The sequence below is a fragment of the Myotis lucifugus genome, unplaced genomic scaffold, assembly GCF_000147115.1.
Source record: "Myotis lucifugus unplaced genomic scaffold, Myoluc2.0 scaffold_15, whole genome shotgun sequence".
NCBI lineage: Eukaryota > Metazoa > Chordata > Mammalia > Chiroptera > Vespertilionidae > Myotis > Myotis lucifugus.
Genome location: NW_005871063.1, coordinates 14117282 through 14141336, shown reverse-complemented (window position 1 = coordinate 14141336; position 24055 = coordinate 14117282). Strand labels below are relative to the sequence as shown.

Here is a 24055-nt window from a genome sequence, read left to right as displayed (position 1 = left end):
AGTCCATAACGAAGAATCTGGGCTGGGAGATATTGGTTCCCTTATGAAACTACAGAATTTCTTTCTCTTGCCAAATTTTTCCTTTTTATCTATTTTTATTTTTTGCACACAATTGGTTTTATGTATCTATTTATATTTGTTAACCCACCTTATGATCTAAGGTACTTTGACAAATAAGATTATATGGTTTTTTCCATGTTAGACTGAAATCTGTTATAATTTAAAAATAATCTGTACTAGACTTTTTGTTTGGAATAGAGATAAATAGATATAAAGATATAAATATAGGTAGATGGGTATCTATCTATCTATCTATCTATCTACCTATAGATATTTCTATATATCCCAAACAAAAAGCCTCGCACAAATATATATGATACTATGAAATATCTAAATTTAGGCTTATATATTATATATATGCATTAGAAATCAGAATCAGTCTCATAACATTAAAATCAATGCAGTTGGTGCTGTATTTGACAAATTTTTTGTCTTTAAGAATGTTAAGGATTAATAGATATGTACAATAATATAGTCACTGCCAGTATTAATAATAGAGCAAAATGTAGGGTTTATATAATTAAGAGGTCATATAACTCTTCCTAAGAGTCAAACTGTTTGCATTGCTTACTGAAAGTGAGGAGAACGAAGGTATGTAGACAAAGAAAAAAAAAGAAAAATGTAAAAAATAAGGAAAAACAGTTTGCCAAAGCTGATTTTGAAAGAAGATAACCCTTTCTCAGAAAGTAACAGTGCTATCTTTTGTTAGCATAAAGTTTTCTCTATATTTAATGGAAATCAAATATGTATTTTATAAATTGGCATATAATTTTTTAATGAAAATCCAAAGAATGATTATGGGGGAACCTACAGAACTTGAAACTAGCAATAATTAATTTCAAATATATAACTTGTTGGAACAACTATACTGCCTTCAGATTCTAAATTTACCGAGAGGAAAAAATATATTCACACTAAAGAGAAAGGAAGATTCTCTTTTATTCAATCTTAGGATCTTAGGACTTTCTATCTCTTTGAATAACTCTTACTCTTTTTCTCTATATAATGGCATTAAAATAATTAATAACATCATACAGCATTAGAAATGGAAGCAAAGGGAATTATAAATCTCCTAGTCCAAGCTATTCATTTAAATATGAGGCAACTGATGGCTCAAGAGGTAAATGACTCACTGGAAATCACTTCATCCAAGAATAATTCCCTTTAAAAGCATGTTTTGGTGTGTTTACTCTCTATTGTGCTGGTCACTGGAGAATCTCTATCTCCTCTGGTCCTGTTTCCTGATGCTACCTTAATCTGGGCCTCTCTTTTCTACATTTCATCCTTTCTTAGTTAAATGATGACACTTCTTTTTTATTGTTCTAACAAATTTCCCTACCTCCTCCTAGATCATATGTGTACTAGAGGCCCGATGCATGAAAATTCGTGCAAGAGTAGGCCTTCCTTCCCCTGGCTGCCGGCACCGGCTTTCCTCCAGCACCCGGGACCTGGGCTGGCTTCCCCCTGGCCCTGGCTTCGTCAGGAAGGACATCGGAATGATGTCTGGTCTAATTAGCATATTACCCTTTTATTATTATATCACAAAATGAAATAATCACAATAACAAAGTGAAAGATTTTGGAATTCTTAGTCTTTATCAACTGCTCCATAACTCCCATTCTTTTCTGTGGCTTATTCACCTTCAGTTTCACATTTGCTCTGAGATTTTTCAGATTTGAAACCAAAAAAATTATTGTCATCATCATAAGTGCAGACACTACTTATGTGAGGAGCTGTGATTTCCCAATATTTAATGGCTGTGACACCTAGATTTAAAGATATTATCATTGAATAAGTATTTAATATAATAAATACTTAACTTGAGAGTTTGAGAGAACAGTCAATGAAGTTAAAACAGTAGGAACTTTGCAAAGAGACAATAAAAGTTACTTTGAAGTCTAAATAAGATCCTTGGGGTCAGAGGTAAGTAAGTTTTCAGGATGTTTTGATTTTCTGTGAGGAAGCATACCAAACAGCTTAGTTTACTTGAAATAGGGAAAACGCGCACCCACATACTTCGTCATTGCTCGTTACGTTTCTGCATCCTTCTGTGCCTCTCCTTCTGGTCCCATCTGGACAGATCGCGGTAATGTTTAAATAGATGCCTTTTACCTGGTTTTCCACCTGAACTTTCACTTCTGAAATAAGTTTCTGCAGAGACATCATTTTTAAATTTTATACTATAGCATTATCAAATGTAAGCAACTAACAGTTTTATTGTAATTCTAGATTTAACTTAAGATTCTGTCTCTATTAAAGGATGAATAAAAACATCATTTCCACATAATAACCCAATTATATTTGAAATATGTAAGAAATACTGAAGATTAAACTATCTGCATTTAATGGCTCTATTTTAAATATATTTCCATGCATTTCTTGCATTTTGATAACTTCAAAGATAAATCTTACTCAGCCTGTTACAAACATAATCATTTAATCCAATAATATTTATATTATGTAATAAAATTTAAATAAAACATTGAGAACACATACCATCATAGAGGGTAAATCTTGACAGCTTAAAATCTGAAACATGCTTCTGACCTTTACAACTGTTCAAGAAACATTTCAGTTTCAAATACTTGAGATTATCATGAAGGCTAAAATGCCTTATTAATATAAAATTGAAAGGAAATTTTTGGGAGGCAATTTCTATACAATAGGCAAAAGAATTACCTACCCAATATGGTCCTATATTAGTAAGTTCTCCATGAATGGCCTAGGATTTTTGCCAAGTTCCTGAGGCTTGCTTGTGTCAATCAAATCTGTTCCAATTCCTAATACTGAACTAGATCCCCTTACTGAGCAGAAAACCATCCATTTATTTGTGCAAACTTTGAAAAATCATTTATGTAATGCCATTTATGTAAATGTATCAAGCACACACTAATTTCCTCCATTGCAATCTCTGAGTTCCAAAAATTCTAAACTACATTAAATATGCAGATCTGTATGTATTTTCATTTTATAAAACTAAGAGTCTACACATGCTAAAATCCTTAACATATACTTGTAAACAAAAGGAAGGAAAAAGATAACGTATAGACCTAAGGAAAGAGAGTGAGTGGATAGATATGAAGAAAATAAAATAATTTCTACTGTCTTCTAATTCTTTTACTTGAGTAATTTTTCTTCAATGGTATAATCAATAAAAACATGTATACTAATTACAATTAATCATGGAATTATGGTAGTAACTCTTTAAAACAAGATACTTCCTCAAATTAGTAAATTTTATTTTGGGTTAGGTAAGACTATATTAGCCACATTTTTTGTCTCCCAAAGAGCTCATTCATTATAATCACTTAATTGAACAATTTTGGCAAACCAAAACTTTTAATGGTATACAAATAGGGTTGATATGGTGATGATTTGACAGGTCAGAAGGAAATTCCTCATACTCTGAGTGCCCTTCTGAAATTCTGCGTATCTTATAACCTTGAACTAGTTATACCAATGTTTTCAAGCAGGGTGTTGAAGACAAATATCTAAAGTGTTGATCCCTTTTGGCATTTAGAAGTTAAGCTCCAGACACAGGCTTAAGCTTCACTCTTAATGACTAAAAGGTACAGAGTTAGGATCTATTTTTTGTAATGTATAATTGTTTTATTCAATATATTTTCCCTTAATTTCAGCTGAATTACTATTGTTTTTAGAGTTATGATTTTTATGTCATTTTAATTCTACTGGTGGTGTTGATGTAAAAGATAAAAAAATAAAATGTAATTACATTCACCATGTACTAAATGTGTATGTACTTTTATAAAATTCTTAAAAATGAAGTGCAAAAAGTGAAAGGTTAGAATGAAAATATTTTTATTCTTTTTTCCATCAATGAATTGTGAGTTGTTTCTGTTGGACTGTGAAAACAAAATGAAATTTCAGAAGAATTTTGAAAATATAGATATATAAAACAATAACAGAATTTCAACTTAAGAAGATTACTTAGCCAGAGTAAGTTTTTGTTAGATTTACTAGTATTTTTCATTGTTTAAGGTTAATCAGAACTGCAGTTATCTTAAGGCTTCACATACCTACCCTAGGCAAATAAGAAACCTAAAACCAAATGCTGCTGTTTCCTTTTCATTGGTGCAGCCTGATACCAAGGCAAGTCTGTCAATTTATATTACTTGTTTGAGGTAATAAGTGGGTTCATATTATAAAAACTAGGGTGGCTTCTAATACTGTGAACTCCTTCCTTATCTTGATTATTCTTGAGAACAAACTATGGATGGGAATGAATTGTACACACAGTTGATTTTCTTTGATAAGAAGCTCTGCCAGTCCTAATGTTCGTTTGTAACAGTGAGAAAGAAATAGAATTAAAAATACACTTCCTTACTTCATTCAATGTATTTTCAGATATACAAACAGCTTTTTGGTAAAAAAAAAAAAATCTCACAGGATTTATTTTTCTTTAAAAACTTTTTTCACAAGATTAATTTTTCTTTTTTAAAAAAAGGAAGTTTAAACAAGTCCTTCATTTTCTATCCTGTGTCTACTTTCTGTCTTTCCCATCTGTACCCAAGTTGAAGGCAGATGTTGCATGGAGAAAATGAGTAGAGAAGCCTGGGATTTCTCACAGTGGTTGGGCTACTATTTCAGCTATTCAACTCTACTGTGTCAGAAAGGGAATCAGAGAAATTTGGGAAGTGAGACTTTATTAATTGTCCATGAATTTAAGGTATAATAAAGCATGTCTTTGGACGCTATGTGAAATTAAAACAAAAGAACACAAAACAAAATGGGTGGCATCACTTGGGGTCTGGGGTTAAGGAAGACCTGGATTCTATTCCTGCTTCTTCTGCTTGTTAGTTGTCTGACCTTTGCTTAGCTTCTTTGGGGGTCTACAAATGCGTAATGGGAATACTAATCCCTGCCTTATATGTCACGTGTGCAGATTAAATGAGGTCACATGTGGAAAGTAACAGGTTCTTAGTGGAATTAAAGTAACAGTCACTATTATAACAACATCCTAACAGAAAATTCTTTTCAGGAATGACAAAGGTTGAAAGAGCAGATGTTTCTTTATATCTTGGCATTTGGCATTTACTCTTCACAGCCTGGGGACAGCATACAACATTCAATAAAATAGAATATCTCTTAAGGTGATTCTTTTGCTCAAACTAGTTTTATAAAACTGCTAAAGTAACTGATTGGACAATCAAGTGATTGATCCAGGAAACCCTCTTAGTAATCTCTATATCCCAGGTTTTCATTTTATCTGACAGGTTGCCACTTTAAATACCAGTATGGATTTCTTACTTTATCTTTATGATATAGGAAGTTGTGAAATATCTTGGTAATAAAGTGTATTCTATAGTCCTGATTTGCTGACTCACTGAATGTTTGATTTGGAAAGAAATTTAGATTTCCTGCAGCCCAACCTGGATTTATTGTTAGTGAGACACACTGAGGCACATAAGGCTGAAGTGACTTTCCCCCAAGGTTCCATGGCTCGTCAGTGGGAGAGCCAGGACTGAATTAGGTTCTCAATTCTAAATGTAATGTTCTTCCTACCACGCCTTTCAAGATGATATGGCACTAGTTTGTACCTTGTCATAGAAACTGGGGTTAAAAATTATTTGGAATATATATGTACATACCTGATAGGCTTCTACTACCAAATTATTAAGGTTTGCAGCCTTGGATTCTATTTCACCAGCAATGGTACCAGGCAAGAGGGGTAGAAGGTCCTAGAACATATACCAATAAAATTTATTAATGGCAATTAATAAATGGTTTAGCAATGGTTTAGCAGTCAACAAGTATAAAAATTCTTGTAGTTACCAGTGAGCAGTGACATTACATGAGTCAAAAAATATGATAAAAGAAAATGGTGTGTATATGTGTATATGCAAGAGTGTGTATGCATGTACATGCTGACCTAAAACCCAATCAAAGTACAGGCCAGCATTTCTCAAAGTATATTCCATGGAACATAGTATCAAGAGATTTTAAACATGAAAGGGTCCTAAGAGAAAGTAAGTTTGCCAAGTTCTACACATGGTTTCTTTCACTTAGAGACTCAAAATGTACATTTGCAAATTAAAGGTTCAGAGAAGTCCTGCAATTCAGAAATGATTTAGCATTATTTAGTGCAGCATTTCCTACCATTTCTTTTAAAAAACATATATTTTTTGATTTAAGAGAGGAATGGAGAGGGAGAGAGAGAAACAGAAATATCAATGATGAGAAAAAAATCACCGATCAGCTGCCTTTACATGCCCCCTTCAGGGGATCAAGCCCTCAACCCGGGCATGTGCCCTGACCAGGAATCGAACTGTGACCTCCTGATTCATAGGTTGACATTCAACCTCTGAGCCACACCAGCTGGGCTCCCACCATTTCTTTAATTACAAAATTCTTTTGTTATGTAACATATATAAACATTTTGTAGAATGACTGTTTCATGGAATGAACTTTATCATGTGTTGGCCCAGACTGGAGAAAAAAATAGTTACAAGTGGAAGCTTCATGTGGTAGGTGTTCTTGATGGATCTTTTTAATTACTGAATAATTATGGAGAAGACTCTAGGTATTCCTGGTGAGAAAGCAAAGCCTTAAGGGTTTATCTGAATTATAGATGAAATAAGAACATAGAAGAAACCAGTCTGATTAGAGTGAAGGATGTATAACTAACCTACAAGGAATCAGATTATGGAAAGTCTTGAAATCCATTTATACACTCATTTTTGTCATTCATAAGTATTAAGTTCCTGCTGTATGCCAGCCACTACGTAGACACTAACAACTTGGAATTGTAGGTAATAGGGAAAATGTATTACCTGTACATTTTTAAAATCCGTTTGTAAAACCTTTGTTGAGCACCTATTGCGTACCACTTTGGAAACGCTAAATTGCTAGGCCACTTACTTTCCATTGTTAAGGATCCCACTGGTACATAAATAACAACTTCACAAAACAATGTCCACATGAAGCAAAAGAAGGAATGCACAGTCCCTAATGGGAGGGATATCCAGGAAGCATTTGAGGGTTGCGGAAGGTTGTCAGGGACTGCTTCCTGGAGGAGGTGACACATGAGCTGTGTCTTAAAGGATGAGTAAGATTTAGTCAAATAACAAGGGAGAAGGGCTTCCAGGCATGGTGGGTGCATGGCAAGAACATTGGCACAAATGATAGAGCTTGGTGAATGGTGTGCACAGGAAAATTAGAAGCATGGCTGGAGGGACAGATGTAAGACAAAAATAGTAGGGGATGAGTCCAGAGAGGCAAGCAGGGACCAGATGGTCTCTTATGCTACATTAAAGAATTGTTCCTTTATATCAGAGGGAATCCTGAGAATATTTTACCTTAGGGAGCACTTTGGTCACACTTATGATTTAAATAAATCTAAATGTGTTCCCTCATCTTTACAATTGGGCATATTATTTATATTACCCTCATTATTAAGAGTTGTTAAGAATATTAAATGAATTAATAAACTTGGTGCCTGACAATAATAAGTATTCAATAAATGGAAGCTGTTACTGTCATTAATAAAGTGGTTTGGGCATTGGATTTGGGCAAGAGTCCTACTTCTGTGGATGTTAATGGTTGTTACATTAAAAGGGGGGTCAGGTATATACATTTGGGAAAATAGTGAATTAAATGAAGTTTCACTATAGATTTCTAAGGAAAGAAGTATGATTAAAGTAGTGCTTTCAGATGGTCAATATGATAAGTAGCCAGGTATTATGGAAGCTAACGGAGGGAACACCAGCTTCAGGCAAATGGAAATGGGTTCAAGTATATATTGAAGACAAATTAAAATGTAGTTTATCTGAAGTATTAAAAAAATAAGTAAAAGGCATCAAGAGTAAGGAAGCACAAGGATGACAAAGGAGATGAAGGAAATCCAAGAACAGACATGTGCAATGAAAATTAGGGTGTAACAGCATCATAGAAATGAAGAAAAAAAAGGGTTTCTTGGAAGAAAGAACCTAAGACTACAAAAAGCAAGCTATAGTAGGGTACAGAAGAATAGTGTTGGTGGAGGGGGATGATGGTTCCGTGATGCTGCCAGAATGACATAGCTGCCAAATGTCTATTCTGCTTGTGGATCTCTCCTAGCCAGAAGGATTCTGGACAAGATTATTCTTATGTGGGAAGGCTCTGGCTGGTCAGCCACTTCCATGGCTCCTCTTGTTCTTCTTTTTTTTTTTTGGATGACCTTGACCAAATCTAGGTAAGCTGTTGCTATTGACAAGCTGATATTCCCCAACATAATCCTATATAATAAAAGCCTAATATGCTAAGTGTCCGGTCGTCTGGTTGGCCGTTCAACCAATCAAAGTATAATATGCTAATGATATCCTAAGGCTGCTCAACTGCTCGCTATGATGTGCACTGACCACCAGGGGTCAGACAGTCGACCAGTCGCTATGACGTGCACTGACCACCAGGGGGCAGATGCTCTGATTGGTAGGTTAGCTTGCTGCTGGGGTCCTGTAGATCGGGACTGAGTGAGATGGGCCGGACATGCCCTGGAGCCCTCCCACAGTCCCTCCCCGGCTGGCCAACCTCCCACATCTCTCCCTGGCCCTGATCATGCACCAGTGGGGTCCGTTGGCCTAGCCTGTGCCCTCTTGCAATCTGGGACCCCTCAGGGGATGTCGGAGAGCCGGTTTTGGCCTGATCCCGCAGGCCAGGCCAACAGACCCCACTGGTGCATGAATTCGTGCACTGGGCCTCTAGTCTATTATAAAGAACTAGCACATAAGCAGGACTCTAGATGTAAAAGGTGTAGTTGGAGTGTGAACTATTTTTACATTATTGTCACAGTTAGTACCACACTAAGTATCCGTGCCCACACTTGATGCTAGTTGCTATCGAGAAAATTTATACTTCATGCTAACTAAAGACACTGTGTAGTATACATTAGTTAATACAGTATTCAATTTAGATTATACAAAGTACAATAACTCTATAATTTTTACCTGGGGTTTGAAGAAGTATTCTAGTTTCAACTACCAAAGCAAACATTTTAATTTTTGTATTTGGGAATGAACATACCTTATACCAATGGAACTGTTTTCCTTGAACTGCAAAGATGACATTAATGTTGTTGTCTATTAACTTTTCTGAGAGTTGGCCTAGCGAGGGATGTTCCTGTTAATGGACAATGAAATAAAGAAGGGAGTGAACTTTAGTAGCTTGATCCCACACATATCCAAACATTTCTTAGGAGGGAAACCACATGACTGACATAAAAACGTGTTTTGTTGGGAAGGGTTATGGTTTTACTGGAGACATTTAAATTGTTTAAAGAAATAAGATCAACATCAATGTATTAAAGAATATTTTATAGACAAAAGCTCCATGAAAGCTTATAGCATTTATCTAATGAAAAGGGATGAATTCAACATAGTACACAAAGTATTAAGTGCCTCTTTAGATTAACATTGTGATCAAAGTGATATAACTGAAAGATAATTTAATATTCAGACAGATATATTAGTGACAATCACATTCTGAAGCAAAATTCAATAAAAAGTGTTTAAATGCAAATATGTGCATATGCATACACATATATACACACATACATATTAGTATATATATATTTGATATATATGATATAGTACAAACTCTGCTTAAAAGCAGAAAACCCTGTACTCAAATTCCAAGTTGTCACTTTATGATAAAAGTTCTATCTCAGGTCCATCCTCTCTAACATGTGAATGGTATCTGGTTCCATTATTGCTGGCAAGATGAAAAAGATAACAATAGTATGTGAACTATTTAGTGCAGCTTCTTTCATAGAGTAGGTACTCAAACTAATAGCAATTATCATTATTTTACTTCCCTCTATAGTTTACAGATCTCTCAACGTATTATTCTATTTAACCTTTTTGTCATATATATATTATAAATATGTTTTACTTTGATAAATAAAACTTACATAGAGCCAACTGTGACATTCTTTGTAGTAGTGAGAAAGCTTGGGATGAGTAGAAGGGGAATAAAATTTATTTTAGTATATATGAGAAATCTGACAATTTGGAAATTGGTACATCTAGTGATATTGTTAGATATTGTAGTTGATATTTTTTCTTTCTGTAAATGCTCTTCTAGAAATTAAACTCATAATCTCAAATAACAACTTCATACCACACACCTCTCAGAGAGGTGATGTCAAACTTTACCTGCAGTGGTCCCCAGTGTCTAGTTACATTAGCCACAGATCATGTGACTGAGCCTAATTAGTATCATGTGGCTCAAGTTCAAATTACTATGTAGTTTTTATTCCCCCTTTTAGCCTCCAATTCTAATTGTGTTTGTTTAAGGGAAACTTTTGTTAAACCATCTTGGTTAACATTTCTGTATTTTGGCAAATAAGTGAACTTAGTAAAAAACTAATTTTATTAATTTTGCTTATAGTCTAAGTTCTGTGACCCATATATTAAATGTATATACAAAGACATAGAAGATAGCCTTGTGCTTAAAATACTATCACTAACATGAGTAACTGCTATGATCTGAATATTTGTGTCTCCCTCCCCAAATTCATGTCTTGAAATCCTAACCCTCAAGGTGATGGTATTAGGAGGAGGGCCTTTGGGATATGATTATGTCATGAAGGTGGAGCCCTCATGAATGGATTAGTTCCTTTATAAAAGAGGGCCAGTAGGAAAAGCTCCCTTGCCCTTTTCACCATGTGAGGTTACAGCTAGAAGTGTCGCCTATGAAACATAGTAGGCTCTCACGAGACTCTGAATCTGCCAGTGCCTTGTTCCTGGACTACCCACTCCCCAGAACTGTAACATTTATGTTGTTAGTAAGCCCCCCAGTTTATGGGTTTTTGTTACAGCAGTCCAAATGGACTAAGATAATAACCATAAAAAATATGCTTTTTTTGGTATGTAATTCATAATTGCTGTGGTAGAAGCAAATCAAATTTTCATGAACTGCATTTAAATGTGATATGAAGCCAATTCATGAAGAAGTTGAAAAAGTATTAGCACACGGATTTCCATAAGAAAAATTTTGCCCAGAGCAATTCGTAAAATATAAATTGAAAGTAATGGAAAAATAATTCCTCAAATATAAATTCTACCAGATAAATTCTTATTCCTTGTTCCTAATAATATATACACTCTTAAAATAAATGCATGACAGTTTGCATAATGCTAGTAAATTAAAGAGAATAAGTAAAGGAAAGGCAAGTCTAGCTGTATTGGGAGTATTTCTAAATGGCAGCAACTACTTTTCAAATATTTTTGCTTTGACAAAAAAATAATAACAATTTGCCAAGCATTCCCCCTTCTTAATTTTTAAAACCATTCATATTTTAAGGAAAATTAAATCCATATGTTTTTAAACTAGCTTATACTAAACTCACAGTCCAAGATATAAGCAGCTTTTGAAGCCTTCTTAATCTCTTTCCCCTTCCAAAAACAAGAAGTCACGTTGACCAAAAGTACACAAAATTTAAATCTAGAAAGTTCTAGTTTGGTCAAAAGCTCATTTAAAAAAAGGTCAGCTGGACTTTTAAGCTTAAAAGAACACATTTATTTTGAACCCTAAAAATAAATCTATTTTAAAAGAAAATTCCAAGTACCTTGATGCAGGTTTGTTAAAATTACAAATGTTTAACAGATGTTTAAATAAACCACTGTTGACAGGAGAGTTGTGGATTAATGGCCATCGTTGAAACCCCTTCCCCTTTCCTCCATGAAGCACATTATCTTTTAAGTATTTTATCTTTTATGTCTAGTATTTCACTAGCAGGAACACTCCCTCTCAGCCAGCTGTTGTGGTGACGTCACTGCTCCTCTTCTCTAACTCCCCCTTTGTAACCCATCACACATTGTTTCTCTAACCTCTGAAAATAATTAATAGTGATAACAGGCATTCCTGGAAGAAGGGAAAGCAGTGTGCCAAGACAGCTGCAATGTAATTAAGGGCAAAAGGATTCTTTCACATTTTTCTTCTTCACCAACACCTTCACTGTGACTTGTGGGAAATGACTTTAAAATGTCAGAGGGAAGAGGAGGTAAGAAAGATGTGTTGAAAGCAATTTTGGTTAAAGAGATAACTGTGTCGTGATGTATGGGAGAATTTCTTAAATATATTTTTATTGATTTCAGAGAGGAAAGGAGAGGGAGAGAGAGACAGAAACATCAATGATGAGAGGCCTCCTCCTGCCCACCCCCTACTAGGGATCGAGCCCACAACCCAGGCATGTGCCCTGACAGGAAATTGAACCATGACCTCCTGATTCATAGATTGATGCTCAGCCACTGAGCCATGCTGGCCAGGCTATGGGAGGATTTTAATATGTGCATGTGTAGTGGCAAAAAAAGAAAAAGAAAAAAAACTGTTTAAGATTCTCTTCATAAAAGTGAGAATCATAAAAAAATTTTGTAAAATAATATAGGATTTGTAGTATTGAATATCATGATATCCCCTCCTCCCCCAAACCCCAATGCCTTCGTTAAAGTTCTCAATCATCTGGACTATTTTTTACAGTTTATCTTTTTGGAGGAAAGAGACAAATAACATGAAAGCAATCTTACAACAGAGATTTATTTGGAGATGAAGACTTTACATTATGTGTCTTCAGCCTATTTTCTATGTACATGTCTACACAGTAAAATTCATAGACCAGGGTTTCTCATCAGTGACACTATTGACATTCACAAGCCAGGTGTTGTGTTTGGTTGGAGGTCTGTCCTGTGTGGTGGAGGAGATTTAGCAACATCTGTGGCCTCTATTTACTAGATGCTAATTCCGCCCACCTCTCCCAGTTGTAACAGGCAAAATGTCTCTGGACATTGAGATGTCCTCTGGTGGACAAAATTGCTCCAGTTGAGAACCATACCATGAGCAGGATCTCTGAAAACAGACAATTTGGAACCTCAACTCCTGCTTCTGCAATTACTAGCTATGTAACACTGGCTAGCTGTCTTAACCTCTCTGTGATTCAGTTTCCTTATGTATAAAAGAGGTATAAATACTCATATCTACTTCTCAGAGTTATGATGGAAATTAAACGTGTTACCATGTGTAAAGGCTTTTACTTACCATTCTCTAATTATTAAGCTTGCATTAGCGGTCAGTAGCAGCTCATGTCCTGATGTCACACGGCTTGGCATTTACCATAAGCAATACTGATTAGGGCTTGGCTGTCTGACCACACGCAAGTTCCTGATCCTTTTACTGTTTCCATTTTCCTATTTATAAAATGGAGGTGATAGCAATATCTGAAGCTCACTGAGTTGTTGGGTGGTGGTGTGTAAATGTAAGGGACAAACACCACACAACGACTGCCTAATAAAAAACAGCCTTCACTCAAAAACTTAATGAAACACATTTTGATGCCATTACTAAAGGCTAGATATTGGGCTCTTGGGTATGCTTTGTTTGACTTGTCTGATTTATGTACCCTTGGTAACTGGCCCCTGAAGCGTTTGAGTTTGTGGCTCCTGCCTGACCCAGTATCAATTGTAATCATGATGTCTTAGTTACTGAAGTGAGGGACATGGACTAATAATTTTTGTATGCTTGTCAATCAATGAGAGTGGTAATAAAATGGTTTGTGCTTAAATGTGAACTAAAACATAATTTAGTTGGAACACTGCAATTCATAAATATTTTCGTCACATTTTGTTTTCATTGTGTCACTGAGGCAAACCATTATTTTTTTCTCATTACCAGAGCCATTATAAAAGCAGTGCTAGTGTAAGCCTGGCCCATTTTATTCTGTGTGCAACTTTTGCTTTCAATTTAAAAGAAAAAATAAACTAGATATTTTTTGCAGAGATCATTTCCTGGTTACTTACTGCTAGTATGAGAAGCATTCAAAATTAGGTCTGTTCTGAAGTTACTGAAGTCATTATTCTCACGACATTTACAATTTAAAGCAGATAGTTCAGAGAGCAATCAGCTGATAACAGACATGTTGTTAGTTTTAAAAGTTGTAACAATATTTAAAAAAACCTACTGCACATGGACTTACTAGTAAAACTCTTTTGGGGCATTCTACCCGGGGGACAGTTCCTTTACTTTCCTGATTGTTCATGTTCATAACGCCCAAAAGTGCTAACACTGTAAACTGATCTTATCTCTCTACTTAATTTAAAAAGTTACATTTTTATGCAATGTTAAGTAGAGAGAAATAAAATAGGAATCATGAAGTAAGGTGAACATTTTTATTATATACTTTAGTTTGGCCATATTAGAAATACTGTTCTTATTATTCTGAGACTAAATAGATTATACAAATTCCTGTTGTCATAAAAGCCCTAATAGTTTGTAAAATTCCACCAGAGTTATAATTTATTTCCACAAGGTTATATGGCATGGCATATGTCTAAAATTATGAGACATTTCCTTGCCTTAAGGAATCCTTCCTAGATGAGCAACAGCACCCTCTAAAATGCAATTATGGAGAGATGACTTCAGTGACTTGGCAAGACTTCAAAAGAATAATGCATGGCAATTTGAGAATAATGTGATCATTGTTTTTATTTTTAAGAAAAGCTTCTCCTTGTTTCACAATAGAATAATTCCTCTTGTCTTTTCCACTCCCAAGAAAATAAATTGAAATTCCATCTCAGATTAAAAGAGGTTAACTAGAAGAAAGGAAAGATAAGAAATGACTAAATTGAAATGGATGGGTCAACCAAAGTGAAATGTGGCTGAGTAGAAGAGAATTACCAAAGGGAAAGATAGCTGAAATAACTCCAAACCCTACATTTTTAAATTCAAATTCTAGTTAACTTTTAAAATCTTTAAAATTTGAGGCTGCCTTCAAGAGACTAAACCAACCAAGGGTTGAACTTGTTTTATGCCGTAGTACAGTTGCTCCTCTAGACTTTCAATAAGTCTGGTAGGGTGTTCCACATTAACTAAATTTAAACAATTTAAATTTTACTCATGGGAACCACACACTTTCCAGCATAATTTATATGCTTTAAATATTGCAGTTTCCAAACTGAGCAGGAGGTGTCTTGGAGTACTGCAGTACACTCACCAGGGTGCCTCGAAATGTCTTACATTTTTAAGGGAAACACAGTGATACTTGGCATCTCTCAGGTACCTGGGTGTAGTTCACAGTTTTGAGACTATCTTTGGCTTGGTTCCTTTAGAAGACATGTGTCTTTGCAAAGCTGGGCAGAATGAAAATCAGTATGAAACAGGAAATGAGGGCGGCCATGTCCAATCTGATTCCAAGGCTTGGAAGTTCCCATTAGTAACTGATTTACTAAGAATGACACAAATATATGTATATGAGTTTCCTAATGTGTATTATATTTTAACTGACTGCTAAGTTTTTAGGACATAAATAGTTAAGGTTTTTGGACTTGACTACTTAAAAAACAGAATGGTCAGGTTTTTGTTTGGTTTGGTTTGGTTTTTGTTTTGGCTTACTGGCACCAGGGGGAAAATTACTGAGACACTAGAGTACAAAGATCTGAGAAAGTTTGGAAGTTTCTGTTCTAATATTTGTATGAATGTATAAATATGTGTCAATGTCAGAAATAAATGATGCTTTATGCAGTTGATTTTCTACATGTAGCATAAATAATGCTGGGAAAGATATGATACTAGGAGAGTATATGTAAATATGTGACTCAGAGCTAAAACACCCTCAGGAAGCAATCCAGATATTTGCTGATTAAAAAGAAAAGTCCCTAAATATAGATAAACTTCATAGGGCAGGAGTGAGATACAGAATATTGAAAGTTGGCCTTATTTTACTCCCCCCTGCCCCCCTGGCCCCCAGCTCCACCTGTTATATTGTGAGGCTTCCTTAGGCCAAAGACACTTTTCTTACCAATCCTTCATGTTTTTAGATACTAACCCTGAAGAACGAGTTTATTTATATAAAGCAGAGGTATACATGTAAACATATATATATATTAGGGTCCTTCAATTGCATGAAAGTAAGCTCTTCTATCACTTTTGTTTTCGTAAATATAGTGCTTTGTAGCACATCAGAAAGTCAGCTGCTAGATGTTGTCAAAGTATTTTAGCTTTATATTTCATTGACCAGCATTTATAGATTTCATTGTTCCAGAACTTCTCTCTCATGGCTTATCCTGACTATGTGTGATGCTCCTTGAGGTAATTTCTTGGTACAGAAATAGCTGAATTGCCCACTTAAACTTATGCTTCAACCAATAGTCATAACTACTAAGAGGCTATAGCTACATTACCATGCTTGTTGATCTGACATAGACGTTGTTTTTCAGATGGCAGTTTCCATCGTTTGGCACCACTATGCCTGCCAATTTGCTATCAAGAGCAAGATGAGATGTCTGATCAGTCATCACCAGCAGCAATCTTTTAGCTTCTTTTCGCCATCCAATATGACTCTTAAAAGAAACATGTAATTAGACCTTGTACAATAACATAGATTTGTACTGTGGTCTTTCTCTCAAGTAAACAATAAGATCACATGCACAGACATCAAGTCAGGCTTGAAGGATGTTCATAAATACAATGCTGTCTCATAAATAGAATTAAATTTTATTTCCATATTCTCTATTTTATTACAGCCACTTGACCACAATAGCTCTTGGCTAGAGATTTCTGTGATCCCCAGTGAAGACAAGCCAGGTATAAGAAGTGCAGATCACCCAACGTGATGTGAGTTGGGCAGCTGGCGCTTCCTGGGGGTGAGTGGAAAGCGCAACCCTTTTGGAAATGATTTTCTAAGTACATAAGTTAGTCTTTCCCTTTTATCTTTTCCTATTTATAACCCACTCCAAATTTAGCTCCTCAGTCCTAAACATAGACCAAAATGAGTAACATTGCTGATGAATAAGAGATATAGGTATTCTTCTATGCTATGTTTTCAGTCCATAAATCAAAAAGAAAATGAAAATCCTAAATTCTTGGGGAGTTTTGCATTTGCACAAACACTCAATGGTGTGAAACTTCTTACCTCACAGACAGCTGCCTGAAGCATAGCATCAAAACCTCCTTCAGGTGTATCGATATTTCCAGAGATCTTCTGTCTATGTACCGCTTTTTCAAACTCAGTGATGTTCTTTGTCAAAGATAGTACATGGATGTATCCATGGGGAGGCATACAGTCTAAATTGTAGTCGCTGTGTGGGTAAAGAAGAAATGAAAATTCTATTTTGCTATGCTTCCTTCAAAGATCCAAAATATTACTCACAGTAAAATTATGTGGTTGGTGTGAGAAGGTAATAGTTGTTTTTTTGTTTGTTTTGCCAAGGAAATTTTATTAGATAAAATCTGTACTTTATAAAGTCAAAGGACAGTTCAATATTGGTCAGTATTACTTTGCAAGTAGGAAATAGGAATATAATAACTTGGTGTTAAAAAAATAAAGAACATTAAACATGTTTCTTATATAATACTAGTAGGCCAGTGCATGAATTCATGCACATTGAAAGGAAATTAATTAGAAGAAATATTTTAATATCGTGATTTGCCGTTTCTCTGTAATAGAAATGTCAACCAAATTCACGATTGACACTGACAGATTGAAACACACACGTGCAATTGGCGCCAGCGAGAGCTTTATATGTATTGTGCATGCGCGAGTCAACTTAGCCATATATATATATATATATATATATATATATATATATATAATAAACTTGCTTAATTAGATCTGCTTTCTGATGTAGCTAAACTTTTGAAGCACCCCAACTTCATTTTCAGGTAATTGTCAGCAACACAGCAGTAAATATCAACACAAAGCAGATTATTGTAGATCATGCAGGGAGATCAAAGGGTACAATATTTAACTGCAGTATTGTTTGACTATATTGTGCACAGTGAGAAAGCCTGAAATCATTTTCAAGGTCCACCAGTTCTGCCGTTTCTCTGTAAATGGCCAGTGCACGTCACAGCAGCTCCTGTGTTGAGTGTCTGCCCCCTGGTGGTCAGTGAACATCATAGCAACCGGTCGGACGGTTGGACACTTAGTATATTAGCCTTTTATATATATAGACTAGAGCCCAGTGCATGAAATTCGTGCACGGGGGGGGGGGGGAATCCCTCAGCCTGGCTGCGCCCTTGGGGGATGTCCAACTGCTGGTCCCCTGGTGGTCAGTGCACGTCATAGCAACTGGTTGTTCTGCATATTAGGGTTTTATTATATATGATGATAGGACACTTAAGGGACTTTATTATGCTAATATGCAGTGTTAATTTTGAAGAGATAAAAATTTGTAGTGATTTCCTATCACATTTGACCATGGAACAACTGAAAAACACTTTTTAGGAAATGTTTTTTAGGATTTTAGTGAAAATACTATACTATTATTAGATTATTTTAAAATATTGTGCTATTTGTTAAATTGATGCTTGGTGTGCAATTATTGACTAACATTCAAAGTTCATTAAAATTGTTTTGAGCCCTAGCTGGTTTGGTTCAGTGGATAGAACATTGGCCTGCAGACTGAAGGGTCCCGGGTTCGATTTTGGTCAAGGGCAATGCCTGAGTTGCGGCCTCGATCCCCAGTAGGGGGTGTGCAGGAGGCCACCCGATCAAAGATTCCCTCTCATCATTGATGTTTCTCTCTCTCTCCCTCTTCTTTCATCTCTAAAATCAATAAAAATATTTTAAAAAATTGTTTTGAGAATTTCATGGTATTCCAAAAAGTGAGCATCATTTCTCAGGTGCATCCCTGCAGGGAGAAATCTCAGGAACCCCCCTGCAGTGTTTCATTCCTGGCTGCACTATGGCAGTGCTGTTTTGTTAATAAGTGTGTGTACTTACTATAAAATGGCCTGGGCTATTTATGGAAGTAGGAAATAAGATGTTAAAATGAAATGTTTTATTAAGGAGGCACTAAACATTTATATTTCTCTCTGAAAACTCAACAGGCTAATTAGACTACTGGGAGAAACTTGTATTCTTAAGATCAGTTTTGTTTTATAGTGGGGCATATGCTATTTAGAATTGGACTTTCAAAAGAAAAAGGGCTCTTTCTAGAATGCAAATTCTCATTTTATGACCTACCCTCCATGTGTTAGCTGAATTTGCTTAGTGGTCACGTCATAAGTAACAGCGTAATCCATAGTCACAATACAGTAAGGGGAAATAGACGCAGTACTGATAACATAAGTAGTATAAATTCAACAAACCTTAATTCAACAAATTTGAAGCAATCAAAAAGGAGAAATACAGAATGTTTAAAGAGGTATTTACATACATGGAAGCCTGATTATTGGGGGTTTGTCCAAAATTACTCATATTATTTGTGTTTTATGTGTGACAAAAAGTGAATGATATTTGAAAAAAATAAAAAATAAAAAGCCCAAGCAACAGATAATCTCGGAAGTTTTCAGATAGGAATATACTTCCCCTCCAAATATTTTCACTTCTCTAATAAAACAAAAATAGAAAATTTAGTAATTTCTTTATATAAAAACAGTGAGATTTAATACGAAGAAAATTTCATTCAGCATTATGATATCCACCTCAAACACTAGATACCTGCATTGATTGTGAATCCTTTCTGGGTGGATGCTAATATATGGTGAAACTGTTTTATCAACGTATGAACCAAATCCAAGACGAAAGTCATGGGAGAAAAATGCCATTTTTCTAGATAAATCATTTCCAATGGAATTTAGTTTTTCAATATTATTGTGCATTGATGCCGAGACATCAACCAGATAATAAAGATCCACAGGATATTTCTTCAGAGGATGAATTTTCAGCATAAAATTAGCTTCAGCTCCTAGTTCAAAGAAAGATAAATATCATGTATTTATTTTAAATATCTCAGGATAAACTGTCAATAAGTCACATTTTAGATATAGAACAATAATAACCAATTTGTGCATAATTTATGAAATCAGGAATATTCTGGAATAATTTTAAGGCAGTTTGAAAACCACACAAATGTGTGAGTTTCCAACTTTTACAATGCATTTCTCACTATTTTATAGGGCAGATAGAGATAATATCATCAAATGGACCAGCTCAATATAAATGCAGTAGGGAATGTATTTATTACCAACTGAACCTATAGTTCTAGTATCTAGAAAAGCACAGCACAAGACAGCAAGCAGCATTCCATCTCAAGAGAGAGTAGGTGGCTATGTTCATGTAAAGGTTGCTTTCAGGTATAAATTCATTCTTTTGGATTAAGGCATATTTATATATGAGATGTGAAACTCTGTTACTGAGCAGTATATTAAGCAATTCAAAACAATTAGTACATCATCAAAATTACTTGATATGATTCTTCTCAGCAATTAGTTGTGAGAAGGAATGAGAAAGTGGTGTAAAGAACAGTAGCCAGCAGTGCCACAGTGAGGACCATGTTGGGTTCTTTCTCAATAAACATGTTGCGGAGGGGTCATGGAGGCAAGGGAGCTGGGTGAGAAGAGGGTGACCACAAGGAGAGCCTTGGGAGCCTCCCAGGGACAGCCCTGCAGAGTTGGTAGCTCTGTATTCTTTTTTAAGTAGATAGTGAAAACATCAATTTAAATACTTTGTGAATTTTACTTTTTTAAATAATAAAGCAAATGCTTTGTAAGTCATTATTTGTCCATGGAGAATATTTTGAATGGAAATATTTTTTAAAAACACCAATTTGTATGCATAATTGGTAGTCTGATCTATCCATTAAAGGTATCCTCGAATCTAGCCAGTCATACCGGTATTTGCAGTCTTAATGTGCTTAACAGTAGCAGTATTTTCTCTTAAATTATTTCACAAATCAGAAGTTTTCCAGCCAGATTAAGGAATGCATTAAAAGTAATAAGTTTTTTTTTCTGATACCTAATAATTATGGGAGAAAAGGACTATTCATTCATTCCTAATTTGCCAACATATGGATGAAACGCCTTTACTGTAACACTCCTAATTTTTTGGCCCAAGAGTTTGGGGGAGAAATTTGGCATGTGTCATCGAGCTCAGCCAACTCTCTCAGTCCTTACATTTAGGAGCTGGGCTCAGCTTTCAGGTACCTGGTGTAAAAGCCTGACCATGTAGAAGTATCTGCAATGTGGGTAGAGCATTTTAATTCGGGAGAATGATAGAATTTGGCAGATAGGGCTGGATCGGTGAAAAACAGAAATGGAGTAGAACTGGGGAGTGCGGTTCATGAGGAGGACTTTGAACTTTAATGTGTGGGTCAGTATTGAAACATTTTTATTTTTATATTTTGACAAATTGCGTAGTTGCTTTTTAATCATTGACTTGGAGATACGGCTGAAGGCCTTAGGCACTGGCCACATGTTATTTTCATCTCGGTGGATCATTGCAGTTTATGGTGGCTCTGTCTAAAGATGAATGGCTGTCTGTTTTTTATAGTCATTGCAAAATAAACCAGTTAAGTGTATTGTGCAGGTTGTTATATTGTTGGTTATCTCAGCCAACAGGCAGAGTCTGTGAAGCATCAGCAAAACACAGTCCTTAGAGGCCTATTCAGGGAGCTCGAAGCAAATGCTAGTCACATCAGGGCCCTTAGCATATGCCAGTTGCTCATAGCCCAGCACACAAATCTTGGTCTCACTAGATGTTAGTAATTATTATCATTACTATTACTAGAGCAGCTTTAGGGTAAGAACTGTCTATCCATCTCTGAAGCCTCTAGGTTTTGTACATGCATAGCCACTTATAAATGTTCTTTAACTGGACAATATTTGAAGCACATTTACATATAGCCTTTTAAAAAGCCCACATATTTATCACAGTAAGAAGCTAATACCTATGATTTCTTTCCCACAGTTTAGGGGTGTCTTCGTTTCTCTCTTTAAGAGGAAAAAGGATTCTCTAGCCCCCAAATGTTTATGCTACTACCATGTATATTATTATCTCCAGGAAAGCTTCATTCTCATATCTTTTGAGATTCTAAAGGCTCAGATCCTTTAATAGAATGAGAAAGAGGACTTGGAGGAAAGTTGAGACCTACTTAGAGTTACTGCCAGTATTGGTTTGAATAGCCCAAAGAATTAATTAAAAGTTCTTAGCATGATTTTGAATCACTCAAATAATGGAGTGAGCATCTCTGAAGTACTGGCTACAACAAATATGACTGGGCATTAAGAAAAGATAATTTTAAAATGTTCTTCATAAGGTGAAATTGAAAAACCATAACAGAATATACAAAAATGTAGCAGGAAGAAAGAGCAGCCAATTACTATTAATTATACTTGGGCAGGGGAAGGAGAAGGCCCAAGAATGAGACTGGTATAAAATAGGAAAGCACAGACTCCAGCACAATTCTGAATTTTTGTGGTGGGTAAAATGGGGTATATGTGCAGGTGTGTGGGGGGGAAATGCATAATTTCTGCATTTTTATGTGTTTTTTTTTAAATTATTGAATTTAGGAAGAATACCTGAGAAATCTTACATTTTAAATTAAGCTGCACTAATAGAGAACTTTTTTGTTTACAATATTAAAATGAATCAAGTTTGAAATATTTTTTAAATGAGTGAAGTATAGATTATACTAATCCTTATCATATATTCTAGAGGCCCGGTGCACGAAATTCATGCACTCGGGGCGGGGATGGGGTGGGAGGGTGTCCCTCAGCCCGGCCTGCACTCTCTCACTGTCCGGGAGCCCTTGGGGGATGTCCAATTGCCGGCTTAGGCCCGCTCCCCACACGGAGCGGGCCTAAGCTGTCAGTCGAACATCCTTAGTGCTACCACGGAGGCAGGAGAGGCTCCTGCCACCACCACTGAGCTCACCAGCCATGAGCCTGGCTTCTGGCTGAGCGGTGTTCCCCCTATGGGAGCGCACTGACCACCAGGGAGCAGCTTCTGCATTGAGCGTCTGCCCCCTGGTGGCCAGTGCACATCATAACAATGGTTGTTCCGCCATTCGGTCGATTTGCATATTAGCCTTTTTTATATAGGATTGTATTACTCTAAACCAAAATTAGAGAATTCTCTTCTCTTTCCTATTTTCCTAAAGATTTCATTTCAGTGTTCTGAGGGAACATCAACTAGGATCAGTGACCTATTTCTGTTATTACTTTTCCATAGGATTGATAGGTAAAAATAAGAAAAAAAAGTATAGTTTAAGAAGTGAAAAATAAAATAAAATGTCGTTTTAAAAGCTCATTTTAAATATTTATTATATATTATACATATTTTTATATAGTCCTAACATTCTTTTAAACATTTAGTAAGTATGTGGTGTTATAGAAATATTTATAAATTTATTTTTAAAATTCTTAATAGATGTTATATTGAATGTCATGAATTTTTTATCAGTAAGCAATAAAATGATTATCTATAACCAAACCAAATAAATTACAACAATATTAGGGAATAGATACAATTTACACTTACGTATGCATTGTATCAAACCCTCACCTCTTTTTTTTTTAATTAATTCTCACCCAAGGATATTTTCCATTGATTTTTAGAGAGAGTGGAAAGGAGTGGGAGAGACAGAGAGAGAAGCATTGATGTTGAGAGAGACATATCAATTGGTTGCCTCCCACACGCACCCAAACCAGAGCCGGGGTTTGATCCTGCAACCAAGGTACATGCCCTTGACCAGAATGAACCTGCGACCCTTCCTGGGCTGATGCTCCATCCACTGAGCCAAACCAGTTAGGGCAAACACTCAACTCTTATATGTATAATGGTGGAATGGACTTTGACATTATGAAGAGTGATGTTTCTATATATCTGGAGTTAGTACAATATAGCCCTATATATTCTGCACCAAAGCTGGGATGTCTTTGATGTCACAATGCATTGTTTAGATCAGCGGTTCTCAACCTGTGGGTCGCAACCCCTTTGGGGGTTGAACGACCCTTTCACAGAGGTTGCCTAAGACCATTGGCAAACACATAATTACATATTGTTTTTGTGATTAATCACTATGCTTTAATTATGTTCAATTTGTAACAATGAAAATACATCTTGCATATTAGATATTTACATTACGATTCATAACAGTAGCAAAATTACAGTTATGAAGTAGCAACGAAAATAATTTTATGGTTGGGGGTCACCACAACATGAGGAACTCTATTAAAGGGTCGCAGCATTAGGAATGTTGAGAACCACTGGTTTAGATGAACTTAA

At 35.6% G+C, this 24055-nt stretch overlaps 1 protein-coding gene across 2 annotated transcripts in view; it reads right to left on the bottom strand.

The window, feature by feature from the left end:
* ITGB8 (integrin subunit beta 8) overlaps positions 1-24055 on the bottom strand; it is a 78289-nt gene that overhangs the window by 13762 nt on the left and 40472 nt on the right. For both annotated transcript variants that reach the window (XM_006085061.3, XM_006085062.3), the window contains exons 4-9: positions 19490-19736; positions 16958-17123; positions 16227-16385; positions 9079-9174; positions 5670-5759; positions 2077-2211 (exon numbers count right to left, since the gene is read on the bottom strand). In XM_006085061.3, coding sequence (XP_006085123.1) covers positions 2077-2211; positions 5670-5759; positions 9079-9174; positions 16227-16385; positions 16958-17123; positions 19490-19736 — 893 coding nt within the window. The remainder of the gene's footprint in view (positions 1-2076; positions 2212-5669; positions 5760-9078; positions 9175-16226; positions 16386-16957; positions 17124-19489; positions 19737-24055) is intronic.